Here is a 24,355-nt window from a genome sequence, read left to right as displayed (position 1 = left end):
TGAGTCGATCTAAGAGAGGCCCAGGACCGGTTCAGATAACCTTCACTGGTGTTGGCCGTGAGCAGGAATCTAATTCTGGCCGCCGGATTCGTCGCGCAGCGTGCTAACCGCTACATCACTGCTCCCCACACTTTGCCACATGCGAGCTACCGAATAACTGTAGTGTGCTCATTTATTCTGCTGGGTGGACAGAGATGGGGAGTGGCGGAGGGGAATTTAAGCAACTTGCACCATTTTTCAACTGTCGCACCAGGAGAACCAGATCGCAAGTCCAGTGTGCAAGCCATTAATTATGGCACGGCAGCATTCCACTTGTTTAAAAATAATTCCATGGAAGAAAAATCCATAATGTTGCCATGCTCTTTCTAATTGTACATTCACAGGCAATAGTTATACCGTTGTTATTCAGTTAAGTCTCTTAAGGAATCTCAGCACACATTTTATATAACACGTCTTAATTCAGTCTGTCTAAGGAAAACCATATTCATTTTATTTAGTTAGTCAATCTCAGACAACATAATTTTGTTAAAGCTAGCTTACTCTGAATAGGTCTGGTCAAATGAGGTTGTACAAATGGTACAGCAACTTATTGCTTTTCCATGGCCATCAAAGCAGCTACTATCGTAAGACAAAGTCTTCCCATGCAAACATTGTCATTATTATCAGCGTTTTGCCTTCCACTGGGAGGTGAAGGCCTGTCCACGTTCATGTCAACACCAGTAGTAGGTGTGTGCAACTGTAGACCCATCCTCTCCATCACTTGGTCACTTAATGTGTCTCTTTGCACACTATTCAGTTCCTATTCTGTATTTTTCATGAATGATATGTGTTACCATTAATATGATAAAATAATACATTAAAAGATACCAACATTTATTTGATGATATATCCACTCTGCGTGGTGGTACTGTGATTGCATACAGACCGCGTTTCCGCTGGTGGACAGCATCGACCCTCAGGGGTACATAATGTATCGGCTCTTCCGGGACGCTACACGATACCTGCAGGGCCAGCATGTGAAGGTGAGGGCGTGCGTGGGGCAACTCAGGTGGGAAACGCAGTGTCAGAACATGCAGGCGGCACCACCGAGATCCTGGAATCTCATCTGGACCGCCTCCCAATGGCACAACTAGGTTCTCCGGTATAGCAAGTTGATGGTCTCGGCCCGATTACCAATTACTGCACGAAGAATCCCATCGTATTCGAGATGTGGCACATTCTGAGTGATTTGCTTATCGGCTTTTGTGCAGAAAATGTATTTCAAAATTACCGATTGTTTTATGAGGTCGTTTGGAACAATTTCCCACTAGATGGTGCTGTGGTATGTGTTAGGATGTGGCAATGCTTTGCCTAGCCACCGCTGCATTGTCTATTACAAGTGAAGTGGGGTCTGTATTTTGTACGGTTGCTCGGCCTTTGGTGGTGGAAATTCCGAATCGATTTGCTTTCAGCTGATGCGCGAGAGTTTCACACAGCGTAATTAAAAGTTGCTGCTGGTAGCCAAGCCCAGTTGGTGTTGTGATGCAGAAATGTGAAACTGTAAAGAATGGTCTAATTGCCAGTGTGAACTTGTTCCTTTGTTATTGTGCTTAAGAATTATCTTATCCAGTTAATTCTAACCCAGCAATAGATTGTCCAAGGGTTAAACTTGTATTTATTTATTATATTTACCTTTCAGGCGTGGGTGAATAGCACCACACAAAAATTACCAACGTCGTTTGTCTTCATAATGTAACTGGAATCCATAACACAATAATGGCCTCATTTAAATGAAGATGCCTATCACTATGAAGTCAGGCCAAACGATGAAACCCTGCCGACTGAGTTTGAGTGAGGTTGCACGTGTGACATTGCTGTGAGCAATCTCCCACACACAAACCCCACGATGTTTTTCCTTTCTTCGGTGGAGACGAAGGCTTGTTGCCTGAAACATTAGCTGTTTACATTTTTTTATGTTTAAAGGCAGCGTTAATATGATGGTGGAGACGTGCAGTGCTGTATATTTGTGTGTGTAATGCATATTTGTGCGTATTCAATCCCTATGGGGTTTGTTTTTCCCTCGGTGCAGGATACTGTGATAACTCCACAATATCTATAACTGTCTTTGTGTCTTTAATGCCTTGATAATTCACGGTAATGTTTATTTAGGAATAATAATAAATGTTAGCATTTTGTCAGTCCACTGCTGGATGAACACCTCCCTGCTACTAAATGTTAGTTATGGATGGTGTTTCACCAGGTGAAGGAAGAACTCGGGACCAGTTCAGATATCACTCGCCAACTTATTTTAGCCGTGGCCGATAATCAAACTCAGGTCGCCAAGGTTTATAGCGCCGGCATGCGAATCACTGTGCCAACACTACACCTCCATGATGATTTATATTAACACAAAAAATGATCATACTGCGAAGTAAAAATATGCTGCACATTTTTGTCGAGGAGCAGTGTGATGCCAACGCAGTCGGTAAGGCTGGCAGTGACCTTTGCAGGTTACGTTATTGACCTCCCCACCTAGAGCACTCTAGGATTGCTTTCATGGGCCTGGGACAGGTTATCGATTACAAGTGCGCGGGTCCCCAGTCTCACCCTGGTCCAGACCAGGATTGGATCGGAAAATTATACCCATGGGAACACAGATTCTCTCTCTCTTTCTGCGTCTGACAACGCAACTATTTGAATTGCACTTAACGCATTCCACGTTCCCCCTGCAGACACGTTCCTTTAATCACATGCCGAGTGCTCGCACGTGTGCTGTATCGTGCGCGTAGTGTGCGTGCCTGCAAAAACGCACCTCGCAGCTGTTAGACGCTCACAGCTCGCTACGAACATGATGACATTATTCTAGGTAGTTCTGAAGAGTTGTCAAAAGCCGCTGCATATGGTCGCAGTTGTTCTAACACGTGTTGTGCACTATTATGAAATGTTGCACATTAAAATTTAAATATAAAAATTATGAAGCGAGGCTTATGTTTCAAGCTGGTTAGGTTTCATTGAGGTTTATTTTTTTGCAGAGCTGCTATGGATGTCCTTGGTTATGTATGGGTTTTTTTAAACTACATAATATTTAATAGTATTTTACAGCCCTTTGGGTGGGGCGAGGGGAGGGGTTCAATGTCTTGTTAGCCATGGCCAGAAATTTAACTGAGTTCACCAGTTTCAAAGCACTGCACCACTGCTCTCCACCTAATTTGGATGAGGACTGCATCATTCTCACATGGTGACATGAGTAAATGTGTCACACGATCTTGAATCTCCATTTAACAGCAAGCAGCGTATGTTTGTATTTAACCATAGAGTTTGTACAAATGTAGACTTAAACTAGCCACATTGCAAACTCTACAATATGCGTACTGCCTGGCCACATTACTACCCTGAAACTTGACCATGTGAGGAGGTAGATGAGTTCACGTGGTGTTCACGTTATAGTTCTCCTAGCAATGAGGTGAGCACCGCCGCAGTCTTAGTTTCTTGAGTCACATAATCACTCGGCAGGCTTGCGTGTGAGATCGTCTCATGTCCCAAGTGGACAAAGTGTGTGCAGATGAGGTCATGGGCACTCCTGTCTGTCTGACCACCATGGCCTGAGCTTGTGTTTAGCCATGGTTAATGCACGATGTGTAGGTTAAACACTTCAGGGAAAATCTTAATTTGAAGCTTTCGTGACTGCAGGAATCCATACTCTTTGGTTCTTTCGGTAAAGTCACGTAGGTAGAAAATAAATCACAGGGAAAGCGGCGAAGTGTACTTCCCCGTAATATTTCAGAATTAAGTAATCGTTACTGCATGTCATCTCTACCTGGAGAGCGCTTCACAGATTGAGCTGTATCCCTGAAAAATAAATGTGCACCATGTCATCGCCTCCTATCACTTATTCATGTGGAGATTGCTCATCAATTACAGTCTGTGGCTGAATGCATTTTGGCATAAGCCTACTTAGACAAAAGCACGTCATTCATCAGCATATTATTGGGGATCCGTGAACAATTGGGAAGAATAAGATTATGGATTAGAGGAGTTTAGTTAAGGGCAAAATTATTTTATTATCCCATGTAGGGCCTTAAGAAAGACCGCTTCACACAAATGTTTTATTGGGTTAAGACTTTTAGTCATATTTAAACACACACACAAAAACATTTTCTTCATGCTTATTTTATTTCTAAAGATATCGATTGTCTGAGGAAGAGGTGGTTGCAATGGGTGGGCATGTGCGCACGATGGAGGAGGGCAGGTTTACGGAGAGGGCAGGATTACCGAAAGACATCGGAGCAGCACCCAAAGGCCGGTGACCGAGGGGAAGACCTAAAGCCAGGCGGTGAGATGTGACAGCAGACCTTGAAGAACGGGCGTCAACTTAGCAACAGCTGCGAGGTCGAGCAGAAGGAAGGCGGCGGCAGGGATGAGGTGTGGTGGCATTAACAGCATTGGCCGTGATGACCTCTTGATCTTGACTTTTAACAGAGTTTGTCACTTGGGACTCCATTCAAAAGCATCCACCCCAATGGTGTGGAGCTACATCATTGCACTATAATTGCTCGTGTTTTTTGCTGACAGGTTATTCTATCCACTGTTCAGAATGGTGCCGTGCTTAAGCTAATTTTCTATTGATGCTGATTAAACTTTTGGGGTCTAATTTGTTCCCCACCCAATTTCCTCTTGGTTATCGTCTCATTTCCCCAACAAGAAATGTGATTCGCACTCACACTGGTGATTCTGCACTTCGTTGCATTTCCTTATTCAAAACTCAAGCTGGATGCTACAAAAATCTGCAGCAGATGTAATAGATTCCATTGCACACTCATTTTGGGCCTTTCAGCGATGAATCATTGGAGCTGAAACAGTATTGTCATCTATCGTACACCTAAGACACAAACTAATTTTCTAGTACAAATACCAAAATATCCTTCTCATATGTTTCTAATTTATTCCTTCTACCCATGACCCCAAACATTCTGATCCTCAACATATCCGTCTCTTTCTCTTCTAACGTATTTTGGAATTGACACAATCTCTTTTGCTCAGGGTGTCTGCCAAAAAACGTAATTAGATTTTTCATGCAAAATATGTGCTTCACAAATAGCAACTCTTCACTTTTCAAATCATTACTCTGGAAAAGAGCACAGCTTCCATGTGTGAAGTAGTGCATCAGAGTCGACGCTGACATTTCCTTTTGGGGATCCAATCAAAAGCTGTCTATCTGAATTATGACTCGGCACACCCACTCGTTCATCTCGTTGTTTCTCGGTTGCCTGCCGTTGCCTCTTCCAGCAGTTTTCCGTACCAGACGTGCCCCTGCGAACTGCATCCTTGCCAGCCTTGGTGCACAAAGTAGCACTTTTCTCTGTACTGATGAAGTCATACACTCATTCCCCTCCTCTGCCTTCCCATTTGATTATCAACTCAAGTCTTTGAAGTCTACTCTCAAGTCGCTGTAGTCCATGGGCCCAGGCAATACAGTTAACTTGTTGGTACCACCTGAGATGACAACTCTACACTCTACTTTACAAGCATCTTAACATTAGGAATCTGCTTAAGCTTTGCACTTTTAAGTCTAGATTGAAAACTAATTTCTTTAAAACGTATTTTTGTGTTTAGTTTGTTGTGCTTCTCCCGCACCTCCGATTAGGACGGTTTGCTATGTACGGCGCGAAAGAAGTTCAACATACATCAACAAAAGTGAAACATTAAGTAACCTCATTTCATATGTACATTATGACACGTTACATAAAGTTGTATACTTTTGTTCTATAATAAGCTTATTTAATATGTATGACTCATCCACTTTAGCCATATACAGAAACAAGTGTCACTAAATATGTGGCACCTCTAGCAGCGCCGAATTCTATTATGGCCCATGGACTTTTCACCACTTTTTTTATCTGAATTGCTAACAGTTCTTGGGAGTCGCAACTGCTCCGTGCGTCTTCACTGGTAACCTTTAATTGAGATAAACGTAACTGTTTACGTGGACGCTTGAGTCTTGTTTCTCAACATGGCTCCCTCACGTCCTGCACGCAGCCGCTAAGACAGCGTGCTGCTGCTGTGGCGGTGGGGGTCTGCAGCTTTAGAGTTGCATGTAAAACAGGCCTGCCTTGCTGTGTGGAGTTTTGTTTTCAAGCTGTGATAATTAGTGTGGGAAAGTGAGAATAAATCCACTAGAGATATTAGCATGGACATGCGAGCCTTAGCCCACACCATCTGTCGGCAGAGCAGCCTGTGTGCCGCCCCGCGTCCCTGGAGGATGCCTGCTGTGTGAGTGGTGGACACTGCAAAGAGTTCTGCGCGCAAGAGCGTTCCTTCTGGATTTGTGTGCATTTGCCCACGTGGGCGTGTACATGTGTGTGTCTGTTGTATGTGCACGCTGGCCTGTGTGTAAGCACGTACAGCGTGTGAGAGTATGTGGGAGTGTGTACATGAATGTTGTTGTATCAGAAGTGAATCTAGAAATATCCCAGGGGCGGAGGAGGATCCCGAAATTTCAAGCTTTTTAAAAAGGGGCCATACATTAATATAAAACAAATAATTCAACGTATTCTTTTTTGGAAATATCAATAAAATGCCAATTTTTGTGGTTTAAAGGGAGTGAGGCAATGCCTCCTCCATAGCTTCTCCCCCCCCCCCCCCCTTTGAATCTGTCACTGAATGCTATTATTGTGTGTTTCTGTGATAGTAATAACATATTCGCTCGAGTGCATGTGCTTGTGTTCAATGTGTTTGGCATGTTTTCCCGGCATCATAAGTGCTTGTGTGGTGCTGTTTATATGCACACTGAAATTGGTGGCTTCTAAACATGTGTCGCTGTGTGTGTGTGATGGTGGGGAGCGCTGGTGTAGCGGTTAGCACGCTGCGCTACGAACCCAGCGACCCAAGTTCAATTCCTGCTCACGGCCAATACCAGTGACAATAATCTGAACCGGTCCCGGGCCTCCCCTAGGTCGACTCAGCCTCAAATGAGTACCTGGTGTGTAAACATCGCCACCGGGGAGATAAAGGCGGCCGAGCGTGGTGCTGGCCACTCACCCCCTCGTGTGCTGTGCCGGCCTTCATAGGCGCTTACTAACAGCACTTGCCCAAACAGTCTGTTACAGGCTATACGGGGAATTTTTGTGCTATTCGGGTGGCACGCGGGTGCCACTTTGTGTGATCTTACGCACAAGTCGGTGTCCATCTGTACAGCGCACGAACGTTTTTATGTAAAAACGTGCGCATGATATTCAGACATCAAGGGAATGTATGTATTTTTCAATTGTTTTGCACCATACATAGCCAACTGCTCATTGGAGGTGCGAGGGAAGGACAACAAACTAAACACTAAATTCAGATGTAAAGAAATTAATTTTCAATTCAGATTTAAAAGTGCATAGGCACATGAAATGCATGTGCCGATGTGATTTGGTGGAGGTGTGTTTTGAGGTGTACACTGCCACGTGAATCTGTACGTACATGCATGTACTCTGGCAAATTCATGCGTGCGCGTGTGCGTGCCTTTGTGCACGTATTTGTTTAGCGATTCCCTAGGGGCAGCTTGTCTGCCATTCCTTCTGCTCGGGAAAAGCAAGGCCCGACCACCTGTCAGTGACATGATGTGTGCTGGCTTTTAATGTCACCAAACCTTTTAGTTAATGGCAATTCCACGACTTTTGATTGGTTTGTTTAACAGTGTATTATGATGTTTTAGTGTGCGGATGCGACTTATACAACCGAATATACAAATAGAAACGAAGATAAATTTGTAATGGTTGGTGCGCTGTGTGTGTGTGTTGTGTCATATGCAGGACCTCTCATGTCTCAATCGGGACATGTCCAAGGTGATCATGGTGGATAGCAAGCGCGAGGCATTTCAGTTGCAACCATTTAATGGCGTGGCGCTTGGCCGCTGGGATGGCAGCTCGGATGACCGCGTGCTGTATGACCTCGCCACCTTCCTGCGGAGTGAGTCCCATTCACAGCCATCGCGACATTCCACCCTCCACCAACGTAGCTGTGCAACTTATTCACAGATACAGACGTTACAGGCCAGTACAACCACTGCCGTTACGAGGAATTTTCTCTTTCAGTGAGATCTGCTTAAGTTGAATGTACTTCTCTTGAATGTGCTCCGTAACCATTCGGGGTGCCTTTTTAATGGCGAAATTATTTTAAAGCCAAACTATCTGAATTCGGCAGCTTTCGTGACAGAAACGACCACAGTTCTTGTTCTGAGGAGAACGCACGGTGCTTGGGACATGGACCAGCTGTCTTGCGATGTTTTCATCGACCTCGCTGGAGTGTGTTTGGTACAGTTGGCCACAACAATCTACTCGCACCTCCAAGCACAAAGCTCCAAAGCTGCAGTCCGGTTATCAAGTTATCACTCAAAGAGAAACTTGTACGTAACATTAAATAATGCTCTCTGCGAATTTAGTGAATGATACATTTCGCTTATCCCTTCACTTTTATGACTTAGGATAGTACCTTTCAAAAGCAGCGAAAATAATGCACTACTCATAAAACATATAACAGTGCAATCTACAATGCCCTCATTACACCACATTTAAAGCAACCACATTTCTCGAACAATGCTCCCGTGGAATTTTACATTCACTGTGAGGGATGCTTTTTTATGTATCTTTCAAATGGAACGAATGCATTGAGCTGGGAAGCATCAAAAGAGGCTTCCTCTCTCTTAATCACAGAGTGTTGCTCAATGCTCAAATGGCAGTCCCACTGCTACTTACGTACATCCTTAATCTGAACTTTTATGAGCAGTTAAAAAAAACTAAACTTTGTATTTTACCAGGTAAGGCTCACTGAGCTGTATAGCTCTTTTTTCAGAAGCAACGTGGCCACAAATGATAGCTCAACGAAGTGGCTTATCATCATGTGGAAATATATAGCAGCCAAATACTTTAAACTCACGTTTCTAAATGCGGAGACAAAAACCGGAGGAGCTGGAGAAAAACCTACGTGACCACGGGAGAACATGCAATCTCCAAATTTACCATTAGGGTCGGGATCGAACCCACTACCTCCTGTATACCAGGCTAGGTAGTTAACACCTCACCGCCGCGGCGCCTCAAATGCATGCTCTTGCATGTTCAAGGGATGCTGCCGTGAGCACACGACACTTTTTGCATCCTAGTAGTGCATATTTTAGCACAAAACATTGAGGTTCTTGGATTTAAAGCCAGGTTTCATTGCCTGTGCTTAAACAAACTGTTGTGTTTTTGCGAGTTGCATTGTTTCGGCCTGGTCACAGGAGCCTGGTGTTTAATTTGGTCGAAGGTGGCATCTTTGAGAGGGGAAATTTACAAACTCATCAGACTGCCAAATGGAGAGTTACCCACAGGGGATGACGGCCCATCGGCTGGTGATGGGTGAGAGAGAGGGCCTGTTGAAGTGGCAGTTGGACTCTTCAAGTGACTATTGAATTTTCTCTTCAAACCCCCATTCAACCTCTGTTCAATGGGAGGTCACCAGTGGCATACTGCGCCAATGAAGCAGTTAGTAAATACGGGCATAAAAGCAATTCACAATATCTAAAACCTCTTCATACATTTGAAAGCGCATTCAATGAGTTGTTGACTATGGTTCGTCCCGTTTAAACAAACGCCACTGGAAAACGTTGTTGGCGAAGGTTCATTGGTTGGTGGCGCATCACACACGATGCTTACGATGCATCCTGGGATATTCTGTTGTCCGAGTTGTTGGAGGCTCATTTGCATTCTCACTAACAAGAGACACATTCGCCGAGCGTTGGAAACTTCTTGAAATCATCGGTATATTGCGAACGAGGGGACGTTGCATTCAACATTTTCTTGCTAAAAATAAAGAGTTGAGATGAATTCATTCATTCATAGGCATTTCCCGAGGACAGTGGGTTCATTGCTCTAACGTAGTCTGTTCTTGTGGGAGAGATTAAGCAAAAACCTTCCCCCGGCACGTTTTATTGCAGACCAGAGGAAGTCCCGTGCTTCCGTGTGCAGCGTGCATCTTGTTAGATGTGTCCGGTGTAGGATGTGTAGGAACGCTGCCGTAATGTAATGGTGGGCACATTTGACTTGGAATCCAGAGGTCGCCGGTTTGATTCGATCTTCCGGCATGGCAGTCGAAACAATGAGGCAAGTTTCTGAAATCCCCCTGCCTCCGTCAAGTCGGCAGTATACATGGGAAGACAACACTTGTACCGCAGGTATCACGTGGTGGGGTTAAAATGTGAGTACTCTGAGCACCTTTTCCTTGAAGACGTCCAGTCATCTTTGAAGAGTAGGCCAAGATACCCTCTAAAGGTGGTCTCTATAGAGCATCTTTTAAGTGGAGACACTTCCCCCGGCAGTGGCGTGAGCAAACCATTGCGAGGGTTGTACCTCTATGTGTGACACACAATCTCACGCATTTGTGCTGTATTATGCAGCGTCCGTGTCCACGCATGGCTGTGCATGCTCTTCACCTTTGACACGCGTGAGGATGCGTGTGACTGTAAGAGCTTTGCACGTATGCGGACGCTCACAAACATTGGCAGGTCGTTTTCTGCAGCGTGCTCTTGGGGTTTCCGTAATAAGCGACTCTGCCCTTCTCGCTAATGTATGTCAATATAGCATGTTTTCTTGCTTTTATAGTTAATGTTACTGTTTAAACGGCAATTGTCGCATGTCTGCTGTATTTATTTTTGCTTAGGATTTATAGTTACTTTTTATTACCCATCACTGCAAAATGGCATGCTTTCCATTTCTGTTATTTTCAGGAAAAAAAAACCTATCTGGCCTTAAAGTCTGTAACTGAATGTTTTTATTACACAGGAAACAGGTTGTCCTAACTAGCTGTAACTCATGAATATAGGTGGTTATTTATAATTATTCTCATCATCATTATTAAATCATGTATTCCCTCCCCTTATATTGTTACAGTTTTGCCATCGGTGTCATTGTCATAACTATTCATTCGCATCTCCTATACGAGTGCAGCCCTTCGCGTTCAAGAATGGCCCACAAAAGCCGATATCACAGAGCCAGCTCTTCTGAGATCCCTTCAAGTGACCTCTCGTCCACAGAGTAGTGGGCAGCACTTTCTTCACCCACTGTGCCACGTGAGAGAACAAACTTCATCACATGGCAGTCTGACCAATATTTGTATTTGGCAGAGATAGAATTTAGGCAATTAAGTGCAGAACCAAAGGTTTTTGTTTTGTGCAGTCAATGGTGACCAGGCCGAGACCGTGAACTCACTTGCAGTTGAAAACCCGGGTAAAACACAGGCAGCTGCCTGGATTCCAACTTAGGAACTTAGCAATGCCAGCACGATACCCTGGCCTCTCAGGCACTGTGACCACCTCTCCTATCACTGTCATCTTACGATGTGCTTTGGTGTTATACGTGCCAGCTCATTGCTGTATCCTCAGAGCAAGGTGAAGCGGTCGTTTTGCCTGGGCTGCATGAGGCTGAAAAAGGCAGGGCATATGCTGCAGAATGAAAGTGGCAAGCCAGGGTCAGGGGTCGGGAGTGTGTGTATGTTTCATTCCTAAATGTTAGCTAACAGATGGAGGCGTGACAGCATATGCCTGCCCAGACTTCCATTGTCCCAACTCACAGACACTAACCCCACTCTCCTGGGAGGCCACTTCTTCGCCAATCGTGTTAAACCCAACGCTGTGCTAAGAATGGGGTTTTTCCAGCAGCTTACACAGAACCCTCTCACGCTCCCACACACACACACACACGCGTGCAATTACATATTCACGTAACGCTCACTCCCACATTCACACACACACGTGCACATTCGCAACATTAAAAAGTACTGTAGCTGGCTGCTTACGTTTGTAACAAGCTTTACAGTCAAACAGGCCACCTCTTCTGAAGCCGTAGAATAGTTTTGAACGTCGAGTTTAAAACATTTACCAATTCAGAGTTTGCAGCTCGGAGCAGGTGGCTTTCTTGTTGACCTTCCTTACCCTCCATTCTTTTTGGATGCAGTGCTCATTCCCATAATGGATTTCTGCCAAGGGGCGCAGCAGAACTGTCGAAGTCAGGGGCATCCTCCTAATGAATGGTTCACGGTGGTTATTGTTTAGTTTACGGATCGGATCCACGTAGTTTGCCCCCCCCACTACTATAACCATAATTATATTCAATCTATGCAACAACTGACTACTGCCTCAGTATTGGGTTACTGTTCGTGCGATACTGTTTACTTAAAGGTTCTGTCATCGACGGAATAAAACTTTCTCACTTTGAAGGGAAAAAATACGGACTCAATAATAGCATGATCTTTGTTGAACAATTTTTGGGTGTCTCTTCGACACAGTCGGGTCTGCCTCTGTGGGAGATGTTAACCACCTTGTCTCGCATACAGAAGGTCGGAGGTTTGATCCCGACCCTGACGCCTGCTGTATGTTTGGAGTTTGCATGTTTCTCTCCCCATGGTCGAGTGGATTTTTCCTCCGGGTCCACATCTCGAGTATTTGGCTGCTATAAATTTCCCCGTGATAAGCAACTTCGTTGAGCTATCATTTGTGGCCAGGTCACTTCTGAAAAAGAGCTAAATAGCTCAGTGGGCCTTACCTGGTAAAATAAGAATAGTTTAATAGTTTCTGTGGAGTATTACATTGACTTGCCGTCAGCTGTAGGACAACTGCTCTGTGTATGTAGCAGTAGGACGGTTCTGCCCATTGGCTGCTGCTGGTGCATGGAGACCTACTGTGAAGCAATGCTGGTCCCTGAGGGACATAAACAGATGTGGTTGTGTTAATTCCTGGGATCTAATTCCTTTGTTAAAGAACCACCCACTTCTCAGCCAGTGACAACTCTTCAGTTCCATAGAACAAAGGGCCCGCTAATTGAAATACCATGTTCACCATATGCACTGTTTCACACTCAAAGTGATATTAATTTTCCATACTAAGTGTGCATTTATTAGGACAAACTTACCACCAGAGATGTCTTTTGGGATGAACTACAGAAGAATTATGTACTCTGTGGACAATGCAAACTATGCACTGTTTACTAAGTTTTCCGTGGTTGTTACACATTTTTTTACGGCCGATTTGTTGCGTATGGAAAGTACTTTATAATTTGCTATGGTTGCGGGGCCCGAGTGGCGCTGTTGACAGAGCACTCGACTCGCAATGAGAGAAGGTTGAGAGTTCAAGTCCCCTGGTTGGGGTTCACTCAGCCCAATCATCCCTCCAAGGTCAAAAACGAAATACTAATTTGTGGAACGTCAATAGTGGCAGTGTAACCCCGTTCAAAGACCGGGAATGGGCACTATCCACAATGTTCTGACGAGGTCTCCTCCATTCCCTTTGCTTACCAATAAACAATACGTCGAGTCGTGATGAATGTAAATATTTCCAGACAACCCCCCCTGCCCCCCAACCCTGGGGTCACTTTTGAAAAAGAGCTCCATTGCTCAGTGGGCCCTACCCCGGGTGAACAAAAATGAATAAACAAACAAGTATGGGTGTAATTTAAAATGTCTAATGCTGTACGATGCCGAGGTCTTAATCTGCTTAGAAATACCAACTCATTCGCGTGCGTTCAAGCACACGCACGCACGCAGTTTAGTGATAGAGTTATCGCGTTTAGTCGTGCAAGGTTTGATCCGTATAGCAAGAGCGTAGATGCGCTTCAGCTGACACTGCAGTTATTGTTTGTTGAAACAGTTAATGGCGTCGTCTTGCTTCATGCCGAGATGCAGACTTTTTTTATAAAGGTTGCTTTTGGTGCGTATTAGTGTTGCTAAGCGGAAACTGGTAAACCGGTGACCGTTTTCAGAATCGATTACCGATTTCTGAAAGGCTAAAACCACCAGTAATCAATTTTAGTGGAATCTTAGTAACGAATCACCGATTGGCACAAACGTGCAGTTGGAGCAGCGGCAGGCCTAAGTCAGTGCCCTGATACATTTTTCCTCATATTCTTGGTTCTTTCGGTAAAGTCACGTAGATAGAAAACAAAAATAAAAATAAACCACGACGTTTCGATCGCAACACAAGCGGTCTTCATCAGGTGGAGAGAAAAGAGGGGGCAAGCCTCCAAAATGTAGCTGCAGATGGCTTCTTCCTCATGGTTGGGTTGATGGCTTTGCAGATTGTGTAGTCTGAGTATCCATTCGCCTTGAGAGCCCGGTGTACGTGTTTGAGTTCACTGGTCAGGTGTTCATGGTCGGAGATACATTGAGCTCTATGGTGTCGCGTTTTGATGAGGGAATTCTTCTTGGATGGATGGTGGTGGGAATCAGGTTTTAGGTAGGCGTCAGTATGGGTTACTTTCCTGTAGACATAGCCATCTGGTCTCCTTTTGATTAGGACATCCAAGAAGGGTAGCATGCCATCCTTTTCTACCTCCATGGTGAATTTGATTGCTGGGTGTATGGAATTGATGTGGTTACGAAATTGTTTCAGAGGCGGTCAGCCATGTGGCCAGATGTCATCTACGTACCTCTTCCACAAGGACGGGTTTAGAGTGGATGCCTGCATGGCGTCCATCTCAAAATTTTCCATGAAAATGTTGGCCACAACCGGAGATAAGGGAGAACCCATTGGGGTGCCCTTAGTTTGTTTGTAGAATGTTCCATTCCAATTGAAGTATGTATTGGTGAGGCAGTGTCTTACCAGGGCTGGTACATCAGCATTCAGTCCTTGTTGAACCAAATCTTCAATGATTGCAATGGTATCGGGCACAGGAACTTTGGTGAACAGAGAAACTACATCGGAACTAACGAGAAAATCACCTGGGGACAGTGAGATGTCTTTAATTGACGATACTAGGTGAGCTGAGTTAAGAACAGAAGAGGTGGTCTTACCAGTGCATGGGTGCAAGGTCACAGACAGATATCTGGCCAGTTTGTAGGTGGGTGAGCCAATGGTGGAGACGATGGGACGAAGGGGTGTACCTTCTTTATGGATTTTTGGTAAGCCATATAGTCTGGGTGGTCTAGCAGCAGTCACGACGTTTTAAGTCTTCTTTTTCCTCGTTTCTCGGTTTAAAAGGTAAAGGAGCAACCCTGCAATTGCTTCCTTGCTCATGCCACTGCTGGTGGAAGGGCCTCTACTAACTCCACCACGCTGACCAGACGTCTTGGGATATGTGGGCGTACCCACACTTTACCTCACCACACGCAACCTGCCGATCGACTTAACTGTGGTGGATGTATTCATACTGCTGGGTGGACAGAGGTGGCAGGCGGATTTAAGAAACTTGCACCGCTGTTTGAACTGAGGCAATGGGAGATTGATCGAACCCCACTAACCTCTGAATTGAAAATCCAGTGTTCTCATCGTTACACCAGTGTGGCAGCTCCCTTCCCTTCTCACTTAAAAAGGTAAACACGTCATGTTTATTGTTCCAGACATGTATTTACGTATGACACACTGGTAGCCGCTTTATTACCATTTTGTTTTTATTCAGCTACAGGTTATGTAAAAAAAAACGATTTTATAAACCCTGGTACACATCTATATTTCCATTAATTTAGAAATGGATTATTTTACGTGGTAACCCTGCATGGGAAGATGGCCTGACCTGCAAATGAAGCGATGTGGAGATGTTGCCATCTCAGCGATAAATATTTAAACACAACAGACTGCAATTGTGAAGCTACAAGCACAGGATTCCTACACATCCCCACCACAGATGCCGCTATAGAAACCTTTGCATTACTCACTCCCTCCCAACCCTATTCTTTGCCAATTTGCATCCGGACAACCACGCCCCTCGCCACGCACGTTGACCAAACCCTCAGGCCTCTCACCCTCCACATCCCATGGGATCCATTCACCAAATGCAACTCTGCGCCATTCCTCCGCCCACTGCTCTTCCCATCTCTCCAAGCCTTGCTTGTTCTCTAACCCATATATCATCTCTCGATGGCCCGTATAAATCGTTTTTTTTTGGAGAGATGCTTTCTAGGCATGTAACAATTTGACCCCCTAGTGAGTAGATGAATTGTCATGCTTAAGGGGTCGTGATTAGATTGAAGGTGGCGGGGGGGGGTCTCGCTTTTGCCATCTCTTATGTATAATTTCTCATTCCCTCATTTGTAAGTTTTTGTCTTTGCCATTAGCCCTCTTGTTTTTATCAGGATATCATTGTAAGTCTTTAGCCCTCCTGTTTTTATCAGGATATCATTGCAAACATAGACAATCACGTCTCATGATTATACATAATTAAATAACAACATTGATTATTATTAACACCGACAATTAATATAATGAACATTATCAGCATCATTTTACTTGCCTGAGCCACAGACCAGCTGAAACGCCTGGAGTGGTAACGCCACGCTGGACACGCTGGACGGGTGCTTGTCGATGTCTCCATCTCGCCGGCCATTGGCTGGTGTGGTGATGTCGTAATCGCTAGTAACAGCTCCGATTGTGAGTGCGAGTTACAATCTTGCTATGATGCCCATGTTTGCTTTAACTTGCGATCCGTTGTCTCCTATGATATTTAGGATCGTAACACAATCATAGCCTGCAAAAACTTATGACAAATCCTTAAAAAAAAAAAATCTGTATTCTGGCCCCTGTCCATCAAGTCTTATAGCATCAAATATGTTGTACAGTAAAACCTTGGATTGCGAGCATAATTCGTTCCGGAAACGTGTTCGTGATCCAAAGCACTCGTATATCAAAGCGAATTTCCCCATAAGAAATAATGGAAACTCAGATGATTCGTTCCACAACCCAAAAATACTGTATTCATATAAAATGATTAATACAAAATACCTTTTCATATTTTTATTATTACAATTTAATATAAAGTAATAAAATTGATTACTTACATTTAATCGTGGCTGGTGTGAAGGAGACGGGAGAGGAGGAGGAGGGTTATTGTGTAGGACGACTTTCACTTGCAGTACAGTTACTAAAGAACAGTCACTACACTTGGACACAAAATAAAAAAAAAATGCTTTACACACACACGTGGTCACAACACTATACTGTAGTAAACAATATGTGCTCGCACGGATGTTGACTATACGAGTGAGGCACGCGGACTGAGACCGAGCATGGTAGACAATTACCCACAATCCCGCAGCGAGAGAGAGATAATAACCATCGGCTCAGTTGTGATCACGTGACGCTCGGCAGACAAAGCGTATACTTTACTTACTACAGTACTCGTATTGCAAGACCTCGCTCGTTTATCAAATTAATATTTATTGAAAAAAATTGCTCATCTTGCAAAACACTCGCAGACCAAGTTACTCGCAATCCAAGGTTTTACTCTTCAAAGCACCACATTATTAAGCGTGGTCCCCAAATATTAGTGAGTCAATCTGGCTGCTCTCTTATTATTCTAAAGTGCCATTTTTTATTAAAAACTAGCCTTCAAATTGTGTCGTTGTCATCAATTAGTTTGAATGATGACGTTAGGTATTTGGTTTATGTTTTATTCTCTTTGGTCCATATTTAGAGTTATCGCTGATAAAATGCCTGTGCCGCTTTGATTGATGCTGCAGAATTAATGTCTCGCAACGGGAGGGATAAGCAATGGGCTGGAGGAGGAGGAGGCCTCTTTCCAAAATATATACACACAGAAGCTGTCTACAGTACTGGTTTTGTTGTGGAACCTATTCTCATTATTAATCTGTCTATTTATCGTGAAAGTATTTACAGTAAACACCTTGTCGTCAACTTTCCATGTAAATAGAGAATTGTTTTGCCTCTGAACTGCCATCCGAATAACAGTGTTGGGCAAGGTGAAATTGCCAACGAAGGGACCGTGAAGATTGCCAGGTGTGTGGTTCCAGGAGGTTTGTCATTGTTTCGGAGATAAAATGTCTGTTCTTAGATGAATACCATTCCTGAAAATATTAGTGGTTAAATTAATCAATGTAATTCCCTTGCAAGAAAAACCACAATGAAAAAGAGCTAAGTTAATCTGTCCACGTTTAACACAGCTCTGCAAATGATCATCAAGAACATGTCCAACTATGCTTGCAACATTTTTATACATATATATGTAGGCTTTAAAAAACTAAATCCATTGGCGTATTTGCCCACAGACAACTTGATTTAATTGACTTTGTTGGGTGGTGGAGGGTAAGAGTTAAACATTTACATTATACCGACACGATCAAACTCGAAGGAAACGTAATAAGATCCCTTGGAACAATTAGCATTTGCAAGAAGACATTTTGAATAAAATATCTCAGTTGATGCCGTTGAAACATTTTGTTGACGTGAAGACTCTAGCCCACTATCTGGGGAGATACTCATATTGTCGATAATGTGAAGTAGGTTTTGTAGCTCAAGCAGTTGAGGCTTTTATGAAGGCATTGTTGAACAAAAAGTTGCTTTTAGTCTGTGCAACCAAATTTAAATAATGTAAAAGTGTTTTTGGTAACATTTGCGCAAATGTAGCATTTTATTTGTGATAAAAAAGATAATGTGGCTTATAAATGTTTGCAAAGGAAATGGGTTATACTGTGGGATAAAGAAATTTAGGCAGTTTTGGAAATAATCGCAATACGCAAAATAATTGTGGTTGCGCTCGGCCACGGACAAGGATGGTGACCAATGAACTCAGGATCTCGGAACCATCCTGTCTTGAAACGGAGCGTCCAGATAGTTCTGCCCGCGGGAGTGGTTAATCTGCGATCTGGAGCACGCCAGCTCAAGGCCCTTCCAAGCCCTATTATTTAATTTCCCCTGTTTCATATATACACAAAGCACTTAATTTGGCTTTATTGTCACTGTAAACAAGTGTACATGTTTGTAAACCTCCACTCTCACAAAAGGCGGTTTCTAAATATGCAGTGGAACACCGCTTATCGGCCCGGCCATCTGCGGTGAAGTTTATCTGCTGGGCTGGGAGGGCCACGTACAACGATGCACAAAGTGTCCTTGGCTCTGGTTAGTGAGATGGCTCTAGTTAGCGAGATGTGCTTTTGACCCAGATGCGTGAGTTGGATATCCGGCCGTGGCTAACATCAGTGATGAATTATATCTCAACTGTACTTGAGCTCCCCTCCCCCTCCTCCACTGCACCAACCCACACTCACTAGCAGAGGTGGGACAAAGTCATTGTTATGCAAGTCCAAGTCGAGTCGCAAGTCATCAAATTCATGACTCGAGTCTGACTCGAGTCCAAGTCACATGACTCGAGTCCACATCTCAGAGGTGGGACAAAGTCATTGTTATGCAAGTCCAAGTCGAGTCGCAAGTCGTCAAATTCATGACTCGAGTCTGACTCGAGTCCAAGTCACATGACTCGAGTCCACACCTCTGCTCACTAGTGTGGTGAAGTATGGTCAAACGACCACTGTGACCGACACGGTGCGGGGAGGCCTTCAACTAGCAGGGAATTGACAAAGCGTGCTGCAAATTGATTTGCTGTTGCGATTTAAGCTTGTCCTGGTTCAGAGCTATACTGAAATTCTCTCCTGCAAGAGAGATGAAGAGTACTGTGAAATCTAATAAATTATCTTCGTCCGTAGCATTGCGGACCAAGAGAAGTCCCAGGTTTCCTTTTGTGATGCTGTCCACGTCACATGCCGCGTGGCTTCGAAGTCAATCCAGGCAGACCCAGGACTCCACCCAGAGCACTGCGGCTTAGGGGGGAGAATGTTTTTGCTTGGTGATGGTCCGTCATTCATCTCTTGTTGCATTCAAAAATGGTTCAAAATGCAGTTGTACGCACCTGCATTTTCTCCAGGTGTATACAAATTACTTGTGGATCTTTAGGAATCCTTATATATTGGGAGGGGGGGGGGAATTCATGTATCCGCTGGCACCCATGGATAATAGGATTTTGCGGCGAAGTGTTTGATGCATGAGGTGAGTTTAGCTATGTTATGCATACGAGTACCGCTCCCATTTGAATTTGCTTACGATCACCAAGTAGTGGTTATGGTGGCGTTAATACAATCAATGGACGCTCCCTGTTTACCCTGCACACAGTTCCTGTGGCCTCTAAGCATGGCGAAGATGTTGTGCTTGCTCAAATTTGGCATCTTTACAGTCTTAGACATTCCGACAGGACTGGCGTAAAAATCCTCGGTGAAGAGCACTTGTGAATGTTTGCTTACAAAACACATGGCAATAATACTAAATAAAGGAGGACATCTCATAGCCTGAATGTGTTCACAATCTTGACCTTTCAGGGTTACATCATCCCCTTCGAAGATGATGAAATGCACCTTACACCACATCGAAAAAATAAAATTTGATGGGAATTGTTTACATCATCCGAGGCCAACCAATCACACCTCGGATGAGCAGGGTTGGCTACGTATGGTGCAAAAGAAGTTCAACATACACAGTACATATAACCGATAAACATGAATGACCTGAGAATTAATGAATTTATGTTAAATTCATTAATTCTCAGGTCATTCATGTTTATCGGTTATATGTACTGTGTATGTTGAACTTCTTTTGCACCATACGTAGCCAACCCTGCTCATCCGAGGTGTGATTGGTTGGCCTCGGATGATGTAAACAATTCCCATCAAATTTTATTTTTTCTTTAATTCAGTAAATGTTAGGTCTATTTATTGAACTATGCCAGGGTTAAGGCCTGTTGTGAACGATCAGCATTGTGGATCTGAGCTTTGGAAGCAATTGACATTGTGATCATCATCATCATTAGTTGGAAGACCGAAGTGGGTATTGAGTTCCAGAGGTCAGCGGTGCCATATATGATGGATGAAGAAATGTGCTGTGTGTTGTTGCAGATTGACAGGGAGAGTGCACGTATTCACTGTGGTATAATGTGTGAGCCCTGTCTCAAAAATCCAGCATTCCCCGGTGGGGATGCCTTCTTCCAGCATTGAAATCATCGTGATTGACGATATAATACTTTCCCATGATTACGTTTTGCAATTGGGAACCGTAAGTCCACCCATAGAGTGTCTGATATTCTTAATTTTTGGCCACATTCCTCATCTCATCGGTGACTGCACATGCTTTTTAGCGTTTCTTTAGAAAGATAAAAGTGGAGCAAATCCATCATGCGCTGGGCACTGTGGGAGTGTGATGTAGCCATCAGCAGCGCGAGTGTGAGAGAGTGCACCGGGACCATGTAAATGTAATATTCCTGGGAACACGCCACCTGTGAGTGTGCTGAATGGAAGAGTTCTATTTAGTCTCCCTGATCTGCATACTAATTAAATCACTGGGCTGCTGGGAATTTACTGAATCACATTGGATTCGACTCCGTGAATGTGCTTTGAGTTAAAGTCGAAGCACCGCTGCTCTTTGCGCACTTGTGCAAATTTGATTTATTTGCAGCAGCAGAAAAAATAATCCTTCATTTATCTTTTTTTGCGACATCTCGCATTCATCGTCTTTCCGATGTTAGCCCGCCTTCTTAATCGTGCCTAAGTCAACGTTTGCATTAATTTCAACTTTCTGGGCGATTGTTAAAGCGGGCATTCTACTAAACTTGAGCTAAATGTTTGATGTAAAATGGACAATGCGAGTTGATGTGGGCATCTGGAAGCGCGTGGGAATGGCGGCGTGTCTGCATTGTGCCCAACGAGAAAAGAGCAGCTCCTTGTGTTGTTGCCTTTTGTGCCTCCCCATGACACTGGCCAAGGGTTTCACAAAGCGCACATTTGCATCGATTGAGGCATGACTAAACTCAGGTAATTCTATTAAAATTAGCGAAGGCCAGGACTTGTGCGTTGTGCCTGGGCTTGCATCGTTCTCTGTCAACTGGAGATAAATTAATGAGAGCAAAAAAACAACTCCTTAAACATTACAAAACTCACCCTTATATAAACTGCAAAGTACCCATACCAATGTATACAGTAGTTAGCAAAATGTCATTTGTTTTAAATATATTCTGATTTCATTTTTGTTAATGTTGCCATAAGAAGAAAAACACCCTTTATATGGGCCTCTTTATGAATGCCGTTTGAGTCTGAATCAGATTGCATGGAGAAAGGTCATTACCCAAACAGTTGCACGTGATCATTATTTTTTTTTGCTTTTGAGGCTTTGTTATTGACGAATATATGTTGAGGGTTTTTTGTTTATTCAGGTATTGGTAGACACACTTTCTTCACCAATATTTTTTTTTAATTGAAACATGAACACATTGCAAAAAAATGTCAATTTAGTCGTTTCAAAAATATATATTCATATATACCAAAGGAAATGTCCAGTGTGCATTCCAGATACACCTTTCTGACTCAATTCTGTGGACTTATGAAGGGCAGTAGAGGCTACTTTTCCAAATTTGGTCACAGTTTTAGTATATATGTGTGTGTATGTATAAAAGTTAAATGTCGAAGGAATGGTGTTTCCTTGAAATCCAACTTGGTACTGTTCTGAATAATTACCATCAAGGTCGAGAGGTCGTCATGCCACCACACCTAGCCATCGCTTCCTTCCTTCTGCTCTCACCGAATCCCACCTTTTGGATTTATGTCTTCCCTTGGTCACTGACCCCTGGGGCGACTGTCTTGGAAACCATCCTGCACACATGTCCCACCCATAACTGCCCCTCCGGTTAGCACGTTTGGCTACGTACGGTGCGAACGAAGCTCAACATGCGTACCTACATCCGTAACCATGTCCTCTTTGTGACGATTGCATCTACAACATGTTCGTGCCATCTCCTACCCTGAACTTCCACGTTATTTCCCCTTTCCTGTCATTTAACATTCTGAGCATTCTCGGCATGCACCTGTACTCACAGGCCAGAAATGTATGATAGTTGCTGTGTGGAATCCAGCTCCATGACGGTAAACTAGCAGACATCACTCCTGGTAATGCTAAAGTAAGGAAGTGTGCTCTGTAGAGAGTCCAACGTTAGTACTCTACCAGAAGGTTTTGTTTCGTCCGTCAAAAAACAATATTGCTAAATGAATGGAATACATTTTTTGAACTCTATCAATTGTCTTTTTTCAAGATCTCACAAATCCATGAATTATCCACCACGAATAAAATACACAAAGTCCTCTATTGCCTCCACTAAACCAAACTTTTTATTTTGCCAGGTAAAACCCACTGAGTTATATAGCTCGTTTTCAGCAGCGACCTGGCAACAAATGATAGCTCAATGAAGTGGCCTATCACGTAAAAATGTATAGCAGCCAAATGCTGTAAATGCATGTTGATTCTAAATGTGGAGGGAAAAACCAGAGGACCCGGAGGAAAATCCACGCAACTACTAGGAGAAAAGGCCTCCTGTATACCAGGCGATGGAGTTGAGAGTTAACATCTCCTCGTCACTGCGAGATGTTAACTCTACATTCCCACCTCCTACAAAAACGTAAGATAATGGCGCAAGAGGTCCATCTGCAACCATTGTCATCTACTTCGTTTATCTAAAACTCGTCCTCTTATTAAGGCCCTAATGCGTCAAGTCTGCTGTACCCTTAGACCGAGCAAGATCTGCAATGCCCCAGCCGAGGTCTAGTTAACGAACCTTCCTCAACTGCATGTTCCATCTCCATCAGTTACAAATGACCCATTGGAACTCCTGGGATTTCTACTGTCAACCCTGTGTGTGTGTGCATGCTTTTAGTGGACACGGAGTTTGAGCGCTACATTCAACAAAGTGGGTGACAAAATACGCCCCTGCTGAAAAGCAGTCATCACCTCCAACCGCTCTGATGTTTCTCCTAACCGCACACAAGTAAAAGCCGCCCACAAGTAACGCAGTCGGCTTGCCTGGAATGTTGCAACAACCAAAATGTTGCCGTGGCCGTTTTCTCTCTCTCATATCCGCCTGACATTAGAAAATGGCAGATTTAGAATATTGATTCATACTGGAGGAATCCGGTGAGCTTTCAAGCTCCTTTTCACAGATGTGCAGTAGGAATGAGCCATAACATCACACCAAAAACACGATAGGAGTGCAAAGCATAGTTAAGATAAACAAATCACTTAATAAATAATGTCCTGTACAAATAAAACAAAACAAAAATATTTTACCGGGTAAAGCCTACTTATTTTTCAGAAGCGAACTGGCCACAATTAATAGCTCAACCAAAAGTGGCTTATAATATGGAAATTCATAGCTGCAAAATAATAAAAATAATCTAAATGTAATCGCTACTACATATTCTCTTCTAAACCATTAAGAAAATGCCTATCACCTTGTCTATCCCATTCAGTAACACTGTCGAGCACTTTCAATGCTCAAAACACTTTTCTCTTCAGCGTTACTATGTTTGTTTCTATGTCCCTTGTGCACTGATCATATCCTTTTCCCAGTCCTATGGCCATCGTTCCCAACTCGGCGCAGACTTCGTTGTCTTATGCACTTTCTCCAGCATCTGTTGCCACCTTCTTTCAACATCTCATCACTCAAACTGCGCTCTCCTGCTGCCTGGCAGAGTTGAGATGTGTCACTGCTGTTTCACCCTCTTGGCGGTTGCTTCTTTCTCCACTTGGGTAGTATCTGCCACCTCTTGCAAACTA

The 24,355-nt window shown here is 43.7% G+C and overlaps 1 protein-coding gene across 1 annotated transcript in view; it reads left to right on the top strand.

The window, feature by feature from the left end:
- TIMM50 (translocase of inner mitochondrial membrane 50) overlaps positions 1-24,355 on the top strand; it is a 43,300-nt gene that overhangs the window by 6,886 nt on the left and 12,059 nt on the right. Inside the window, exons 7-8 of the mRNA XM_078595890.1 lie at positions 924-1,022; positions 7,773-7,929. Of these exons, the coding sequence (XP_078452016.1) occupies positions 924-1,022; positions 7,773-7,929 (256 nt within the window). The remainder of the gene's footprint in view (positions 1-923; positions 1,023-7,772; positions 7,930-24,355) is intronic.

Source organism: Lampetra planeri, chromosome 7 (assembly GCF_965212315.1).
Source record: "Lampetra planeri chromosome 7, kcLamPlan1.2.h2, whole genome shotgun sequence".
Taxonomy (NCBI): domain Eukaryota; kingdom Metazoa; phylum Chordata; class Hyperoartia; order Petromyzontiformes; family Petromyzontidae; genus Lampetra; species Lampetra planeri.
Note: the sequence above shows the minus strand (reverse complement) of the source record. Positions and strands in the feature narration are given on the sequence as shown.